General features: G+C 46.6%; 2 protein-coding genes across 3 annotated transcripts; one reads left to right on the forward strand and one right to left on the reverse strand.

Annotated features, from left to right (window-relative positions):
• Positions 1-4,694: 4,694 nt before the first annotated feature.
• Sat2 (spermidine/spermine N1-acetyltransferase family member 2) lies at positions 4,695-6,254 on the reverse strand. Of its 2 annotated transcripts, XM_015504430.2 has the most exons (6): positions 5,982-6,254; positions 5,776-5,827; positions 5,556-5,639; positions 5,373-5,474; positions 5,181-5,221; positions 4,695-5,056 (listed from the first exon to the last, which is right to left on the reverse strand). In XM_015504430.2, exons 1-6 carry the CDS (start codon positions 6,045-6,047, stop codon positions 4,889-4,891), a joined length of 513 nt encoding a protein of 170 aa, XP_015359916.1. In that variant the 5' UTR covers positions 6,048-6,254; the 3' UTR covers positions 4,695-4,888. The 2 variants fall into 2 exon arrangements, with proteins under 2 accessions (XP_015359916.1, XP_048653953.1); XM_048797996.1 differs by lacking the exon at positions 5,776-5,827 and having other exon boundaries at positions 5,982-6,253.
• Positions 6,255-6,850: 596 nt separating this feature from the next.
• Positions 6,851-10,344, forward strand: Shbg (sex hormone binding globulin). Its single transcript, XM_015504427.2, has 8 exons — positions 6,851-7,504; positions 7,659-7,750; positions 7,901-8,090; positions 8,414-8,575; positions 8,786-8,945; positions 9,075-9,211; positions 9,558-9,765; positions 10,196-10,344. Exons 1-8 carry the CDS (start codon positions 7,385-7,387, stop codon positions 10,342-10,344), a joined length of 1,218 nt encoding a protein of 405 aa, XP_015359913.1. The 5' UTR covers positions 6,851-7,384.
• Positions 10,345-17,616: the final 7,272 nt, after the last annotated feature.

Below are 17,616 nucleotides of genomic sequence, written 5' to 3' on the forward strand. Positions count from 1 at the left end.
GGCCACGCCGCCCGCCCGCCGGCCGCGGGCTAGGAGGCACCACAGCGCAGGCGTCAAAGCTGGCGACCCCACTCGCGCTCGCCAGCGCATCAGGGCTTCCACATTCTCCTCCACTCTCTCACGCCCCCTCCTGGTCGCTTCCTTGCGCTTGCGCAGAACAAGATGCACTGTCTTTATTCGCCTCCCCATCACTCCACCGCCCGCCTCTCTTCCTTTCCCCGCCCCACAACACTAAGTGCAAACCAATCATGGGGAGGGAGGAACCAAGTTCACTTCTTCGGATTGGAGTTCCGCCGCCCGGCTGGCCACACCCACTTCACCATAGTGAGCCCCAGGGGCTCGGGCAAGTTTGGGATGGGCATGCGCTTGAATGACTGCTTGGTCACTTTCTCCACCTTTGTCTTTCTTTGTGCGCACGCTCCAAAGAAAAAAAAGGAGGAGCCGAAAGGCCGAGAGCCCGGTGCGCACGCGCTAGGCTTTGCCTGATGCGCGCTGTGTTGACTGTCTTAAGTATCTATAACTCTCTGCAAGAGTCAGGATTCTTAACCTGGGGATGTATCTCAGTGCTAGAGTGCTTGTTCAGCATGCTCAAGGTCTAGGGTTCACTCCCCAGCACCACAGGGGGAAGAAAGAGCCATTGCTCTTGGCTTGAGAAGATTTTAATATAATGAAGAGTTAAAGAATAATTTCATAAGCCATACCGAAAAGCAAATGAAGCTGAGCGGGGCGCCGCTGGTAATACCAACTCCTCCGGAGGCTGAGGCAGGAGGATCGCAAGTTCAAAGCCAGGCTCAGCAATTTAGTGAGATCTTCTTGAAAAACAACAACAAAGGGCTGGGGATGTGGCTCAGTGGTTAAGCACTCCTGGGTTCAATCCCCTGTACCAAAATGTAATAAATAAATAAATAGGGCAGGGATGTAGCTGAGTAGTAAAGCTCCCCTGGGTTTAATTCCCGCGGAATGGGGTGGGGGAGTAATCCTTGCCAGACTGAGATAAACCAAGGGCATAAAATTGAATTTTTCTGTCTCCCGCTAACAAATGGCTTTACCAGCTTCACTATCTCTTAGTCAAGATCATCCACCTGCAGGAAACTGGTATCTAGGGCCAGTTGTAAAATATTTATTTGGTCTATGTCTCTGTTTCCTGACATTCAACTCCTTAAATCCCTCTAATCTCAAATTGATGCCTTTATACAAATGAGTCAAAAAATGACTGGCAGCTCTCAAGGCAGCTTCAGGTAGGGGGGATGGTCACCAGAAAGACCAAGATCAGACTAGAAGATTGGGTCTTTAAGCCCCATCCCTCAACTTCTGGTGTGTGGGGGGTGCTGAAGGTTAAGTTGATCTCCAGTGTGGTCAATGGCTTATTCAGTCATGCAGGAAAAAACTCCACAGGACAGGCTTGAGAGCTTCCGGATAGCTTAACACCTGGTGGTTCTTGGAGGGTGGCCCACTTGCACAAGGCAGGGAAGCTCTGAGCCTGCTCCTAAACCTCACCTCATGCATGTCCCCATCTGTATCCTTTGTGGTAATTTCCTTAATAATAAACTGGTGAATGTTTTCCTGAGTTCTGTGAGCCCTCTAGCAAGTAGATAGAACCTGAGGAGAGATTTGTAGGAATCTGATTGATAGCCAATGGATCAGAAGCACTGGTAAAACAACTTGGGGCTGGACACTGGCACCTGAAATGAGGGAGGAGCACTCTTGGGGACTGAGCCCTCAATCTGTGGCGTCTGACACTCATGGCAGACAGTGGCAAAACAATTAAATCAGCAGGGCGATGTGGTACAGGCCTATAATTCCAGCAATTTGGGAGGTTGAAAAAGGAGGATCCCAAGTTCCAGGCCAGTCTCAGGAATTTAGGGATGCAGCTCAATAGCTCAATGCTGAAGTGCCCCTGGGTTCAATCCCCAGTACCAAAATAAATAAATTGAATTAGAAGACATCCGTCTTCTGCAGAGTTGCTTTCTTGCCCATTCATGAGGAAACATCTGTATACCTTTTGAAGTCACAGAAGCCTAATGTTGATTGTTGAATCAAAGTATTCGAGAAACTTGAGTTAGGTTTGTTTATTTCCTTTATAGTATCAGAGCCAGAAACAAGTGTTCCATTTGGCTGAACTATGTATTTTCAATAATTTGATTTTCTTTTTTCTTCTTTTTTTTTTTTTTTTTTTTTTTGGTGTAGAGTATTGAATCCGGGGCATTGCACATACTAAGCATGCACTCTCCCACTGAGCTACACCCTGACCCTATAATTTGAATTTTTAGATGGGTTTTCAATTCTCTAAACTCCCATAGATACTGATTCCTACAACCTACACGTTTATGTTACCTGCCTCAGTGTCTGAATTTTCTTCCCACTGATATGACAATTTAACCAATGGCTCATGCACAAAAGGAACAATATACCACCATCAAAAGTGATGACAGATATACACTATACAGCCTGGAAACATGTTTCTGACATATAGTTAAATTAAAAAACAGGCTACAAAAGTATGATCCCAGTTCGTCTCAGTGGTACACACCTGTAATCCCATTGACTCAGGAGGCTGAGGCAAGAGGATTGCAAGTTCAAAGCCAGCCTCAGCAACAGCAAGGCGCTAAGCAACTCAGTGAGACCCTGTCTCTAAATAAAAACATGAAAGGGGCTGGGGATGTGGCTCAAGTGGTAGCGCGCTCGCCTAGCATGCGTGCGGCCCAGGTTCGATCCTCAGCACCACATACAAAAAAAGATGTTGTGTCCACTAAAAAAATAAATATTAAAATTCTCTCACTCTCTCTGGAAAAAATAAATAAATAAATAAAAACACAAAATAGGGGTGGGGATGTGGCTCAGTGGTTAAGTGCCCCTGAGTTCAATCCTTACCCACCAAAAAAAAGTATGATCCCATAAGTCCTACTCTTTTAACTATACATGTATGTATTCTATGTGTTCTAAAGGCTGGATAATCAATACCAAAGGGTTAATTGCGATTATGTAAGTAAGTTTATGACTTCTATTTTTATTTTACGTATTTTTTGATGCTGGGAATGGAACCTAGGACACTTTACCACACCCTCACCTCCTCTATTTTTTTTTTTTCATGTGAGGGTACCAGGGATTGAACTCAGGGGAATTCGACCAAGCCACATCTCCAGCCCTATTTTGTACTTTATTTAATGACAGGGTCTCACTGAATTGTTTAGCACCTGGCTTTTTGCTGAGGCTGGCTTTGAACTTCAATCCTTTTGCCTCAATCTTGCAAGCTGCTGGGATTATGGGTGTGCACCACCATGCCTGGCTTCTATTTTTATATGTATGTTTGGTTTTGTTGTTTTTTTTTTTTACAACAAATCTGCATAACTTGCATAATAAAATAGTATGAAACTGGGGAATGAGAGTTAGAGGTAAAGCAACTGCTCAGCATGTGCAAGGCTATGGGTTTGATCACTGGTCCCACAAAAAAAGAAAGAAAAAAGATAAGAAATGAACTTCTTTCCCTCCTTGTTTCCCCTGGTCTTAAAGTTTTAATTTTTTAACTTAATTTTCCTCTTTTATAAGGCAAACCATGCTGAAAATAAGGACTTTGTGATTTTTTTTTCTTTCTTGGTGTTATGATTGAACCCAAGACCTTGAATATGCCAAGCAAGCACTCTGTCACTGAGCTACACCCCAAGCCAACCTGTGACTTTTTTTTTTTTTTTGGTACCAGGAATCGAACCCAAAAGCACTGAATCCCTGAGATCCATCCCCAGCAATTTTGAAAAATTTTTTGTTTTGAAACAGGGTCTCACTAAGTTGATTAAAGCCTCAACTAAATTGCTGAGGCTGGCTGTGAATCTGCGATCCTCCTGCCTCAGCCTCCTGAGCCACTGGGATTCCAGGCATGTGCCACTCCACTTGGCTCAGACTCTGTCTTAAAAAAAAAAAAAAAAAAAAAAGCTGGGGATGTAGTTCAGTGGTAGAGTGTTTGCCTGGTATGTGCAAGGCCTTGGTTCATTTCCCAGTGCTAAAAACAAAACACTAGGTAACCGACTTTTTAACAGGGTTAGGATGCTCCTAAACTCCTGGGCTCAAGCTATTTTCCTGCCTCAGTATCCCTAGTATGATGCCAATGCTCCCAGCAAGCTGAGCTGATTTATTAAATCCTAAGGCAAAGGGTTCTTCTCAGTGCCCCTTGAAATACTGACACCAGGGGGCAGTCTGCTGCCTCTGTTGAGTGGTGGGCCTGCCTTAGTTTTGGATCTGACATAGCTCTGTCCAGACATTTGAGGCCTTTGGATTCTAAACAGACAAGCTTGATGTGCCAAGCCTCTTTTCTCTGTATCCCACAAGCTGGAGCCAAAACTGGCCCCGGGAAGATCAAAGACAACTTGGCCCCTCTTTCACCTCTTGCTTCCTGGCTATTCCAGCCACTATCAGAACAATATCCCCTAATCGGAACATAGAAGAATCTTGTTCAAGCACAATGCTGCATACCTGTAATCCTAGCTACTTGAGAGAGAGAGGCTGAGGCAGGAGGATCACAGATTTAAAGTCAGCTTTGGCAACTTAGGGAGACTCTGTCTCAAAAAGGGTTGAGATGGTAGCTCAGTCATAGAGCACCCATGGGATCAATCGCCAGTACTCCACAGGGAGGAAAAGAAATTATTGAAGTGACTGAAGATTTTGCCACCCTATCAACTCTTCTACCCAATACCACACCAGGACACAGTGATTCTCATTTATTTTTCACCCCCAACAAGGCCTCTCCCTCAATTCTGCTCTTTCTGTACTCCAGGCATCTGCATCCACAACCCTCTTTTCTCAGGGAGGCCTCTGGGTCCCTGTGGAAATGGTCTCTGAGAAGTGCTTGAGTGGATGGAGACAGAAACTCCAATAGAGAGATCCCCAAGCGATGGCATCACCTTCCTGCCAACTCTCTCATTGCCTCTCCTTTAAAGCAGAAGGAGTGCCAGCCCTCTGCTTCAGTCAGATCTTGGGCTCCTAGGGCCTTGTACAAATCCATGGCCGTCTTGTTCCAGTCCAGAACTGCCAGGCGGAACTGGGAGCAACCTTGATCCAGGGCCACCTGTGGAGAAGACATTCCTCATTGTTCTGAGGCCAAAAAGTTGAAGAATCTCACCCACTCATTCAATTCACCCTCATACATCTTTGCTTTTTCAGACCTAGCTTGTAGCTCCCACCCTTCTCACCTTAGCCACAGTCTTGATTATTTTGGAACCAATCCCCTGACCTGTTAAAAGGAGAAAGACAAAAAGAACCATTGTTTGAGTTAAAGGAGATCAGAAAAAGCATTAGGCTCAGATGAGGGGAGAAGGGGATGGTGGTGGGTCTGTGGTCTGCTCTGTATGTGGTCTGGCCTGGTCTAAGCCCCTGGCCAGTACCCCGATATTCTGGCATCACATAGATGTCTTCCAGATAAATGCTGCGTCCCTTCCATGTGCTGTAGATGAAGTAGTAGAGCCCGTAACCCACCACACAGGGTTCTAAGAGAGAAAAAAAAGAGGGGTAAGGCCTCTGGAAAGAACAGCGGAGAGGACTGAGGCTGACTGGATAAGTGCTCTTACCCTGTAATTCCCCAGGTCCTGGAAGAATCTCTGCTACCAAACAGTGATAGAGAGGATTCTCTCCAAAGCCATCTGCTCTCAGGGCTGCAGAGATTGGGAAATGTGAAAAGAGGGAGAAAGAGGACCTTGTGTGTATGCCCAATTAGGAGCTGCTGCCCAGTAAACACATCCCTCACTTCCTCCCCAGCCCCCCGTCAGGGCACGGTTGCTGAGCCCCCACCTTCTTCACTGATCTTCACCTGATCCGAGAGTTTCTCGTACTCAGCCAGTTCCTACGGTGCGGGATCCAGGCAAGATTAGAGTAGAAGGGCCCGGATGCTCCCAGAGCTAGATCCCAAGGCCTGCCCCTCCTCCACGCCCACTTCCCACTCCCGGGCTCAGGCCTCGCCGCTCTGACCCCCTGCTTTCCCGCTCCCCAGCCTTCACCCGAATCAGCCTCAGGATGTCTCCACAGTCTCCCTCTTTGGCCTCTCGGATCCGCACGGAAGCCATCCGGATCCCCACCGTCTGGAACAAGGACAACGACCCCCACTCGTGTTCGGCAGGGCCGAGCAAAGAGCATACAAGCTCGGGTCACAAAAAGCCGGGAGAGAGGGGTAGCGGAGGTGCCACGGCTTCTCAGCCCGGGTTCTAATATTTCCAGAAGAGCAGAGAGAACGCGAGAGCCAGTGAGTTGGTCCTCACCGCCTGGGTAACCACTAAATTTGCCCGAAGAGCCGAGCCGACTAGCCAATCAGATTGCAAAATAGGCTAAACCCCGCCTCCGAAAGCAAGGTCTGGTGACTGGGCCCAGGTCAGAGATCAAAGCTTCCAGTCCAAATGTCCATCAGAGATACCCGCGCCTTAGAAGTAACCCTGTGCTACTTTAATTTAAGTGTGCAGTGATTATCTGCTTCAGCTTTCACTCACTCACCCATCCATTTCGGATCCACCCGAACCCTGGGTGAATCCCCAAGCCCCCCAGCTGTTAAAGCTGTATCCTACCGTTTTGTTTTATTTCTGTTGTTTCAGTGCTGAGGATCAGACCCAGGGCTTCTAGGCAAGTGCTTTACCAGGGAACTATACCCCCACCCCTATTTTCTACGGCTGTTGCGTGGCTCAAAGTGTTTCTTCTCTCAGGGACATTTGTATTTTAAAATCGGTCAGGGAGAGGGTGATGATTTTCCTCTGGTAGACTGTTGGGCCCTGTAATCAATGGATAAGGGATATCTTTAGGAGTGGGGCCAGGTTATTTCTTAGTATCCACTAAATCACACACAAAGACAATAGTTCCTTGTGAGACAAGTGTCAAGAGGCCTGGGAAAACTTAGGGAGGAGTTCAGACACTGTGCCTGCATTATCTCAGTGAACCCTCATGCACAGCAACCCATAAAGAAATGATTATTTCCTTCATTTGACAGACAACGACACTGAAGCACAAAGGTGAGGTGACTTTCCTAAGGTCATTCTGCCAGATAATTGAGATTCCATGTCTCATCTCTAGCCCTGATGCTAATTGAGCAGGGCAGGATCCTTTGCAGACCTCAGATCTGCTAAGTATCCTCTGCAAGTAGATAGAATGCTAGGTCAGGGTCTAGGGAAGAAGAGGGGATATGGAATGTCTTCTCTCAGCTCATAAACTTGTCCTCTGCTGTGGGGGATGGTAATGGAGGGACTCTGTCCCTAACCCCAGTTACCTTCAGAGGGGCCGCAGGGTCAGTGTCCCAGTTTCCTGCCCCCCCTTCTTCCCCCCGGGTAACCTTTAACCCTCCACCACCCATGTGCAAGGCTGCCTCCCCCACACATTCTTCTCAGAGTTGTCTGAGCCACAGAGTGGATTGCTGCTGACTATGGAGAGCAGAGGCCCACTGGTCACCTCACATCTGCTGCTGCTGCTACTGTTGCTGCTGCTGCTGCTGCCACCTCACACTCACCAGGGATGGACTCTGGAACACCTTCTTCCTACCCAGGTGCAGAAGTGGGACAGGGTCCTCAGCTGTGTGTGTATTTAAATGAACTGCACTTTGGCTCCGTCCTTTTCTCTTCTCTGGTCCTGTAGCAATGTCTTTCTTGCCATCTCTGATGTGTCCTTCACCCAACTTGTTTATCTTCTTTTTCTAACAGAGGGCCCAGGACCCTCCTGCTAGGCACCTCAGCAATGACCTAGGACAAGAGCCTGTAGCTGTAATGACCTTTGACCTCAGCAAGATAAACAAGTATGGGGTTCACCTATCCTCTGGACCCAGCCCCCTGACCCTACCCTGTCTCCACCTTTCCATGTCTCCCTTTTTCTGTCTCCCTGAACTCCACCTCTTCCACCTCAAAGGACACACCCATATGCAGTCTTTCCTTCTTCATCCTATCAGAACCTCCTCTTCCTTTGAATTTCGAACCTGGGATCCAGAGGGAGTGATTTTTCATGGGGATACTAATGCTAAGGATGATTGGTTCATGCTGGGGCTTCGGGATGGCAAACCTGAAATCCAACTGCTCAATTCCTTGGCCCAGCTTACAGTAGGTGCTGGACCTCGGCTGAATGATGGGAAATGGCACCAGGTAAGCTAACTCTTTTGCTTCAGGAAGGGGTGTCTTGGGCTGGTATAAAGAAGGAAAACAGTACCAAATTATTGGCATCCTTTGTCATTGGCATCTCATCAAATCTACACAAAACCTCCATGATGTAGCTACTCTTATCTCTGTTTTTTCAAATGGAAATTCAAAAGCTTAGACAATATATAAGTGAGAAGACCTGAGTGAGCTAGGGATGCCAGCTGTGTCTTCAAGTGCACATTCTTAGAACCATACTAGGTTGTCTCAGAGGAAAGGGAAAGTTACAGACCACAGGGGCCTCTGTGTCTACTTCTCACCTCCTTTTGCAGATGAAAGTGACGATCGAAGGGGACTCAGTACTGCTGTGGGTGAATGGGGAAGAGATACTGCGCCTGAGACAGGTCTCTGGGCCCCTGGACAGCAAACCCCAGTCCATCATGAGGATTGCACTGGGAGGGCTGCTCTTCCCCACCTCCAACCTTCGGTTGCCGGTAACTAAATCACAGGGGTAGGAACCAAGACTAAGCTGTGGAAATAGAAATCCAAATTTTAGGGAAAGAAGATGGGATAAAAGCTGTGTGGGGGAAGCCAAATGTTTGTGTTTCAAAGGGAAATAAATTGAGTGGGGGGAGGCTGGGACTGAGGCTCACATACCCTGATTTCAACGGCCCAACATTATTCCTCTTCTGCACCCACTCCAGCTTGTCCCTGCACTGGATGGCTGCTTGCGCCGGGATACCTGGCTAGGCCAACAAGCCCAGTCCTCATCCTTTCCCTCCACGACCTTCAGAAGTTGTGATGTGGAATTACAACCTGGGCTGTTCTTCCCTCCGGGGACCCATGCAGAATTCATTCTCCAAGGTAGACTTCTTGGAGACTGTTTTTCCCTCCATGGCCAGCTCTGTCTTCCTCTGTCTCCCTCCAACACTAGGCTCTTCTCTTCATGAAACCCCAGCCTTGAGGTCTCAGGATGATCTTTTCTCCCTGCAGACATTCCTCAGCCTCACATAGAGCCCTTGGCCTTCTCTCTGGACTTGGAATTTAAGCTGGCGGCAGGCTCAGGCCATCTCCTTGCCCTTGGGGAACCAGAGACCCCTTCTTGGCTCAGTCTTCATCTCCAAGATCAAGTAAAGGGGGAGGGTAGGGGGCGCTGCCTGTATTCAGTAAATCCTGAGAGCAATGAGGGCCTCCAAATTTTCAATATTAGGCAAGTTTAAGGATAGGGGTGGGGAGTCAGGAATATATCTTAAAGTTGCCTACAGCAAGCAAACAGCTTTAGCTTATATTAAGGGGTGGGGGGGGGTTATAGAAAGTCAAACCAGGAAAATTAGGGCAGGATGTAAGTGGTGAGAACAGTCGGTAGGTGGAAGTGTGGTTTAAAGACTGAATTAAGGCAGCTAGAGTGGGGCCACAAAGAATAGGTATAACCCATTCTTTCCTCCCTTACTCCTGTCCCTGTCTCTCACACTGCAGAAAGTAGTGCTGTCTTCTGGGGCAGGGCCAGGGCTGGCTCTGCCCCTGGTTTTGGGAATCCCTCTTCAGTTGAAGCTGAGTATGTCGGGAGTGGTCTTGAGCCAGGGGCAGAAGACAGAGGTCCTTGTTCTGCCTCCTTTGAGCCTTGGCCCCCTCCTCAACCTTTGGACCCAACCTCAGGGCCGGCTCTTCCTGGGAGCTTTACCAGGTAAGTGAGATGTTCAAGTTCCTCAGTACCTCAAGGGAACTCTGGGACAGAAGAAGAAAAGACCACAAAAAAGAGGGGAGTCCTTCTCCTCTCTGAGAGGACCCACTCTCTCTCCCTTGACAGTGTCCCATTCTCCCCTTTTCTATCCCTTCTTATAAAATCATGCCTGTTACTCTGACATAAAAATAAAGGAGGGGGGAAGGGGGAATAGGGCTGGAGATACAGTTCAGTGGTAGAGAGCTCGCCTAGCGTATACTAGACCATGGGTTTGATCCCCATCACTGAGAAGAAAAAGAAAAAAAAAAAAAAGATAAGGGGGCAGTGGGAGGAAGTACTTTTGGAAATTCAGTTAGAGAACTGAAAAGTAAGGAGTTTCAGGATTCAAGGCACCCTAATGCTCTAATGCCACCTCTATGCCACCTCCCTCTAGGAGAGGACTCTTCTGCTTCCTTTTGCTTGGATGGCCTTTGGGCACAAGGACAGAAACTGGACGTGGACAGGGCCCTGAGCAGAAGCCAGGACATCTGGACTCACAGCTGCCCCCAGATCCCAAGCAATGGCACTGATAACTCCCATTAAACCCCCTATGAATGTGATATGCTCATTTATTCAACAAACACTTACTGTGTACAGGCAAGGGACCAAACACTGTGTCAAGCATTGAGATATACTGACAAAAACAGTCCTGGTTCCCACCCTCACGGTACCCAACAGTCCTATGGGAAAGGGAGGCTTCAAATGCTAACAAATAAGTGGATGATTGGAAACTGATAAATGCCATAAAAAAGCAGTCAGAAAGTTGTAAAAGTACCTGGTGTGATGGTGCCCACCTATAATTCCAGCTACTCAGGAGGCTGAAGCAGGAGGTTCTTAAGTTTGAGGCCAGCAACTTAGTGAGATCTTGTCTCAAAAAAATTTTAAAAAGAGGCTGGGAATGTAGCTGAGCGGTAGGGTGCTTACCTAGCATGCGGAAAGCTTAAAATCAATCTCCAATAATGAGAAGAAAAAAAGAGAGAGAGAAAGAAAGTTGTGGAAGCATAGAGACTAGGTAGGAGGTTCTAACCTAATCTGGGAGTCAAGGGGGCTTCCCTGAAGAAGTGGTGATGAAGGCTGAGATCCCAGCAATAGCACCCACAGGCGTACACACACAGACACAAGTCACTTTCTGGAAACTAGGAACCCAGCCTTTCCCTCCACATCTACTCCCTCTGACACTCCATTTTCCTTCCTCAGAGATCAGATTAGAATTTTCTTGTTACCATCATTCTGGTCCTTGGACTCGCCATTGCTGCCCAGGGAAAGAGCAGCAGGGGGCGTGAGAGGGTCAGAGAGAGATGGAGCAGGGGTTCTAAGAAAAGGGGTAGAAGAAGAGAGAAATAAAAAGGGAGGGGGGACAGGATACGTAGCTCTGTGGTTAGAATAGTCGCAGCATGTGCAGCAACCTGGGTTCCATCCCTATGGAGGGTGGGGTGGTGGTAGCAGTGGGAGAATAGTAGAAAGAAAGAAAAAAAAAAAAAGAGAAGGGGGGCAGAGAGAGAGAGTGACCTCATCTCTCTAAGTCTTTGTCCTTGCTGTGTTCCCAGACCAATTCATCTCTATTCCATTAAATAAGAACTGACTTGTACTGGTCCCAGTTAGAAAGCGCAGTCAGATTCAGGAAGATCTCTGTCCTCAAGTATATGGGATCTAGGCCTCCTCATTCCTTAGACCTCTGGAGAATCCTGGTGGCCCCCAGCTTCTAATCTTCAATCCTCTTTGGAATCCTTGGGAGTCCCAGTACTCCAGCCTTCAGTCTGCACCTTTTAATTCTCATTTCTTTCATGAACTCTTATTTTATTTTTGGTACTGGAGATTGAACCCAGGGGCGCTTTACCACTGAGCCACATCCTCAGTCCTTTTTTTAATTTTTTATTTTGAGACAGGGCCTCATTAAGTTTTGCTGAAGCTGGCCTAGAACTTGTGATCCTCCTGCCTCAGCCTTCAGTGCCCTCTCAGGAACTGTTAAACCATTTCCCATATCTTCAGACCCCATGGTAATCCCAGTGTCGCAGCCTCCCAGTTTCTTACAAAGATCTTCCTACCAGGAAGCCAGGCAACAGGGTGTCATTCATTGGACCTCCTATGGCCTTTTGCAGATATCAGCCAGGGCAAGGAGACTTCAGTAGAGACTCTTGTGTGGAAGACAGAAAAATCCTAAATCTGGCTTTGTAATCCTCTAAATCCTAACCTTTTAGACCTTCCTGGGGTCTACAGCTGCCTGCTCCCACCCAGCAGTGTTTGTAAGAGTTTCTCAGAATGCCAAGGGAGTCCACATTAGATTCTGGTCCCTAGTCAATGTTCAGGGTCAACCTAGGCCAACTGGGTATAACCTTTCAACTGCTACTTACTGAGCACCTACAATTGCCCATCACTGTTGTGGACACCAAGGATGCATTGGTAAAAAAGGCACATACAATCCCTGCTGTTATGAGGGAAACAAGCAGCCCATAAATAAGAAAACAAATATATAGGCAGCATCATTTCAGACAAGTAGAGCTCTTAAGGGAATAAAATCTGTAATATAGCCAGGCGTGATGGCACACGCCTATAATCCCAGCTGCTCCGGAGGCTGAGGCAGGAGGATTGCAAGTTCAAAGCCAGCCTCAGCAAAAGCGAGGGGGTAAGCAACTCAGTGAGACCCTGTCTCTAAATAAAATACACAAAGGGCTGGGGATGTGGCTCAGTGGTTGAGTGTCCCTGAGTCTGATCCCTAGTACTGGAAAAAAAAATCTGAAATATAATATAGGGAGAAGGGAAGTAGTCAGGTGGTCAGGGAAGGCCTTTCTGAAGTGGTGTCACTTGAGCAGAGACCTGAATAATGAAAAGCAATTGTCCTATAGAGGCCTCCAGTGTGAGGCAGCAGGGAGGAGTTTGAAGAGCCCAGGTACATCTGGACACCCACCGAAGAGATTATTCTGTGGGCAGCTTCCTGATCTTTTGTCCCCGTAAATTCCCAGGGCCAACTTTTTTTTTTTTCTTCTTCCACCCTGCCCTCTCCAGGACACTGTGCCCCCAACTTCTCTTTTTTGCAGGCTGCCCTAGATTCCAGGATTCCTGATTACCGTCCAGAGCTGTCTGCACTCTTTCATTAATACTGACTTTGCTTTGACATTGACTTTGCCAAGCCCGCACCAAGGGCACCTACTATGCCTGCCCAACATCCCCTGCCTTTTCTACACCCCTCAAAAAAAAAAAAACCTTTCCTGAGCTTGGCAGCACACCCTGCAACCTCCAGGCCTGGCCTACCCACTCGCTCCACCCTATCCCCTGTCTCTCTCTCCTTCCCTTCCTCTGGGTCTGCCCCTATCCTTTCTTTCTTTCTTTCTTTCAACTAACATTTATTGGCGCTGACAGTATGCCAAGCACTGTGTTAGGTAGTTCAGAGGGACTCTAAAGATGAATAAGACTTGGTACTGGCCCTAGATAACTGGGGTCTTGGGAGATTGACATGTAAAATATATTACACAGAAGTGTTGCAGTAATTCACTTGCAGGTCAGCATGGGGAAAGAAAGAAGAAGCAGAGCAAGCAAAGCAGCAGCAGGAAAAAAGGTCCTTTATTGTGTACAAGCAATCTTTTTATAGTATTGTGAACAAAGAAGGCAGCCTTCCAACATCAATAAATCAGGTCTTTCAGCTAATTAAACATAGCATACAGAAGTTTTACTTTCTAATCAGAAGTGACCCGCTTCTCATGGCTAATCTACTTTCGGCCCGGAGTATGTTGAGCTCTGCTCTTTGTTAAGAACAGATAATAAAATTTTTCTTAGTGCCCTCCTAGCCCACTTGGCAGAACATCCCGTTTGCAGGCAAGTCCTCCCAAGGACAGCAGACACCTTGTTTTCAAGCATGTCCGCTGTTATCTATCTATACCTTGACAGAATATCCCGTTTGCAGGCAGACTCCATCAAGGGCAGTAATAGTAACACAGTCACATCTGATTCTCTACACAGAAGTATATGAAACACCAGGGAACCTGGTTGCTAGTTCTATCAAGGATCATCAAAGAAGTGAGTTTTAGATGTGTGAAGCTGGACAAATAAATAAATTTCATTAACTCTCAGTTTTCCCACCTACAAGATGGAGATGTTATCCTAAACTTAGGGTTCCTATTTGATGAATCAGATAGGTAAAATGTGTAGTACAGTGCTTGATATATGGAAAGTGCTGAAAATGTTAACCTCATGCATAGGTCTTGACATGTAAGTCCAAGACAGCTGAATATAAATAGTGAGAAAGGAGCTGGATGTGGTAGCAACTGCCCGTAATCTCAGCTACTCGGGAAGTTGAGGCAGGAGGATTGCAGATTGAATCAGCCTCAGCAACTTGGCAAGACTTTGTCTTAAAATAAAAGTATTTAAAAGGGGCTGGGGATGTGGTTCAGTGTTACAGCACCACTGGGTTCAATCCCCAGTACCACATTTAGTTAAAAAATAAAATAAATAAAAAGTGTTGGGGAAGGTAGTTCAGTGGTGTGCCTAGCATGCACAAGGACCTGGGTTTAATCCCCAGTAATGCAGGTGGTTAAAAAAAAAAAAAAGCATGAGAAAGAGCAGATGATGTAGCTGAACTGTGAGGTAGGATGAAGTGGAATGAAGGCAGATTAGGGAGACTCCTTGGGCCACATGGTGAAAGGACTGGTATGCCCTGCTGAGAGTTTGAGTTTTATCTGGTCAGTGGTTTTATATGTCAAAGAACATCTGTCCTTTGTCTTTTTTTTTTTAAATAACATACATGCAACATAAAATTTACCATCTTAGGGGCTGGGGTTATGGCTCAGTGGTAGAGTGCTTACCTAGCATGCGTGAGGCACTGGGTTTGATCCTCAGCACCACATAAAACAAATAAAGATATTATGTCCACCCAAAATTTAAAAATATATATATAAAAAAATTTTACCATCTTAGCCTGCCCCCCCCCGTGTCTGTCTGTCTGTCTGTCTCTCTCTCTCTCTCTCTCTCTCTCTCTCTTTCCTGGTTCTAGGGATTGAACCCAGGGATATTCTACCACTGAGCTATATCCCCAGCCCCTTTTACTTTTAATTTTGAGAGAGTCTCACTAAGCTGCCCAGGCCAGCCTCAGATTTGTGATTGTCCTGCCTCAGCCTCCAAAGTAAGTGGGATTACAGGCCTGCACCACCATAACCAGCTCATCTCAACCATTTTCAGGTGTATACCTCAGTGGCATCAAGTGGCATTTTACAACCATCATCACCATCTACAGAACTCTTTTAATCTTGTAAACACTGAGACTGTCCCAGCTAAACTCCCCATTTCCCTTTCCCTCTATGTATGTTTCAGAACTCTCTTTATTTACTCTTGTTTTTGCAAATTTTGTTAAGAACCGATACAAATGCATGGCTGGAGGGGCAGAGATTAGGGGCACAGACCTCAGGACTGGCTCTGGATATGGGAGAGGGAGGATAAGGACACCCATCTCCCTTTCTCTTCTGGAGAGCCTAGACAGGTAGCTGGGTTTCCAGGGAGAGATTGGAGTTGAATTTTTTTTTTTTAAGTACCAGGTTTTATTACCTTTTTATATGTTAAAAAAAAAATCTGTAACAGACAAGTGTGTGTGGGTGGATGGTAGGCTGCAGAAAAGGTGCTTACTGCAATCCAGACTGAGGAAAATGGCCCTGAGGCTACAGGAGGACTCAGCAGGCTGTGACCCTGGGTTTGGGGTAGAGATGGGAGCTAATAACCACTGGATGAAGAAGGAAAGTGAGTCTCTCCAGCTGGTAGGGTGAGAAGACACCACCTGCCTGGGGTAATGGAGGTGGATTTTTGTCATTGGTTTTTGTTCTGGGTTTAAATCAAAGTCTTTGTACATGCTAGACAAGTGATCTGCTGCTGAGCTATATCCCCAGCCCCTAGTTTGGAGGTTTGTAATGGTTCTTTGCCCCCAAGCCACAGACTTTTCCAGATTTTGCCTTTCTCAGCTTCTCTCTGCAGAGGAGGCATCAAGTGAAGGAACCCCTGCTCCCCAACTTCCTTTCCTTATCAAAGAAGTCAGAGACAGGTATCTCACCCTTACTTCATAACCCCTTAGAGTGCATGGGGGACACTCTTTCCACCTGAGCCTGGGGTACAAGGCAGTGTCTGAGTCAAGAAGCTGGAGGCCAACCCTTTAGGCTATTTGCCAGGCTGTAGGGAGTGGGCGTGTGTGTATGCTCATCTCTCCAGATCAAGACTGGACCATTTCAGTGCTCCTCTCCTGCTGTTGGAAAGAGTTCCTTGCTTCCCTAAGATTTCCTGTAGAAGGAGAAATTCCATGTTTAAGCCCAATTCAGCAACCAGACATCATCTTTTTCTTTCTTGCCATGCTACATGCCTGGGATGGAACCCATGGTCTTAGGTATACTAGGCAAGTACTGTACTACTGAACATTCCTAGATTCCTCCCCTGCTTTTTTTTTTTTTTTTATTAGTACAGGAAATTGAATATAGGGGCACATTTCCACTCAGCTATATCCCCAGTCCTTTTTTGTTTTTTTTTTATTTTCAGACAGGATTTTGCGAAGTTGCTCAGGCTAGTCTCGAACTTGCAATCCTCCTATCTTAGTCTCCTGAGTAGCTGGTATTACAGATGTGTGCAGCTGATGATACCCATCTTTCTCCCATTGTCATTGGTCATTCCTCTCTACTTCCAAAATACATCCTAAACCCATCTGCCAACCTGCTACTCTATTTTAAGCTAGCCAAACTGCACTTAGACTGCTCACTGAAAAGCCCTCTTAACTGGTCTCTTTGCTTCCCATGACCCAATCTCCACAAGACAGCCACCAAGGTGATCACTTTCCCCCCCACCCCAGATGGAATCTTGCTATGTTGCCCAGGCTTCCTTTGAACTCTTGGGCCCAAGTAATCCTCCTGTCTCATTTTCCCAAATAGCTGAACTAGAGGCTCATATAACCATGCCTAGAACTTTCATTAAATTCAATTGTGTCACTCCACAGCTTAAAGTCCTAAAACCCTAGAACTATTTCCATGATATTTGTTTTGTTTTGTTTGTGGTACCAGTAATTGAACCCGAGGGTGCTTTGCCACTGAGCTATATCCCCATAGCCTTTTATTTTTTATTTTATTATTTTTGTCTTTGTGGTGCTGGTGATTGAACTCAGGCCTTGTGCTGTGAGGTAAGCACTCTACCAACTGAGCTATATTCCCAATCCCTTTTAGTTTTTTATTTTGGTCTCATTAAACTGCCCAGGCTGGCCTTGAATTTGTGTTCCTCCTGCCTCAGCTTCCTGAGTCACTGGGATTTCGGGCAAGTGCCACTGCACCTGGCTTTTAAATTCACCTTTTTTGAGCCAAGTATGTTGTTCAGTGGTTAAGCATACCTGGGTTCAATCCCTGGTACCAAATAAATAAATAAATTTACTTTTTTTTTTTTCTTTTGGAGATACAGGGTATGGAACCCTGGGCCTCCCACATGCTAGGCAAGTGCTGTACCACTGAGCTACATCCTGAACCCTACTTACATGATATCTTGATTAAAATCCAAACTGTCCCATTTGGCCTACAAAAACCCATAGAGTTTGGCCCCTGCCTACCTCTTGCTGCATCAATCTTGCCTTCCTTCATTAAAGCCAGCTTTTGCACTTGGACTTCCCTCTTTTTTCTGGAAATTTGTTACTGTATTCCACATGGCACCTTTAGGTCATTTAGGACTCACATTAAAAGTTGCCTCCTTGTCAGTGTGGTGGTGCATGCCTGTAATTCCAGTGGCTCAGAAGGCTGAGGCAGGAGGATCCTGAGTTCAAAGCCAGCCACAGCAACTTAGTGAGGCCCTGAGCAACTTAGCAAGTACCTGTCT

The sequence above is a fragment of the Marmota marmota genome, unplaced genomic scaffold, assembly GCF_001458135.2.
Source record: "Marmota marmota marmota unplaced genomic scaffold, marMar, whole genome shotgun sequence".
In the NCBI taxonomy this organism is placed as follows: domain Eukaryota; kingdom Metazoa; phylum Chordata; class Mammalia; order Rodentia; family Sciuridae; genus Marmota; species Marmota marmota.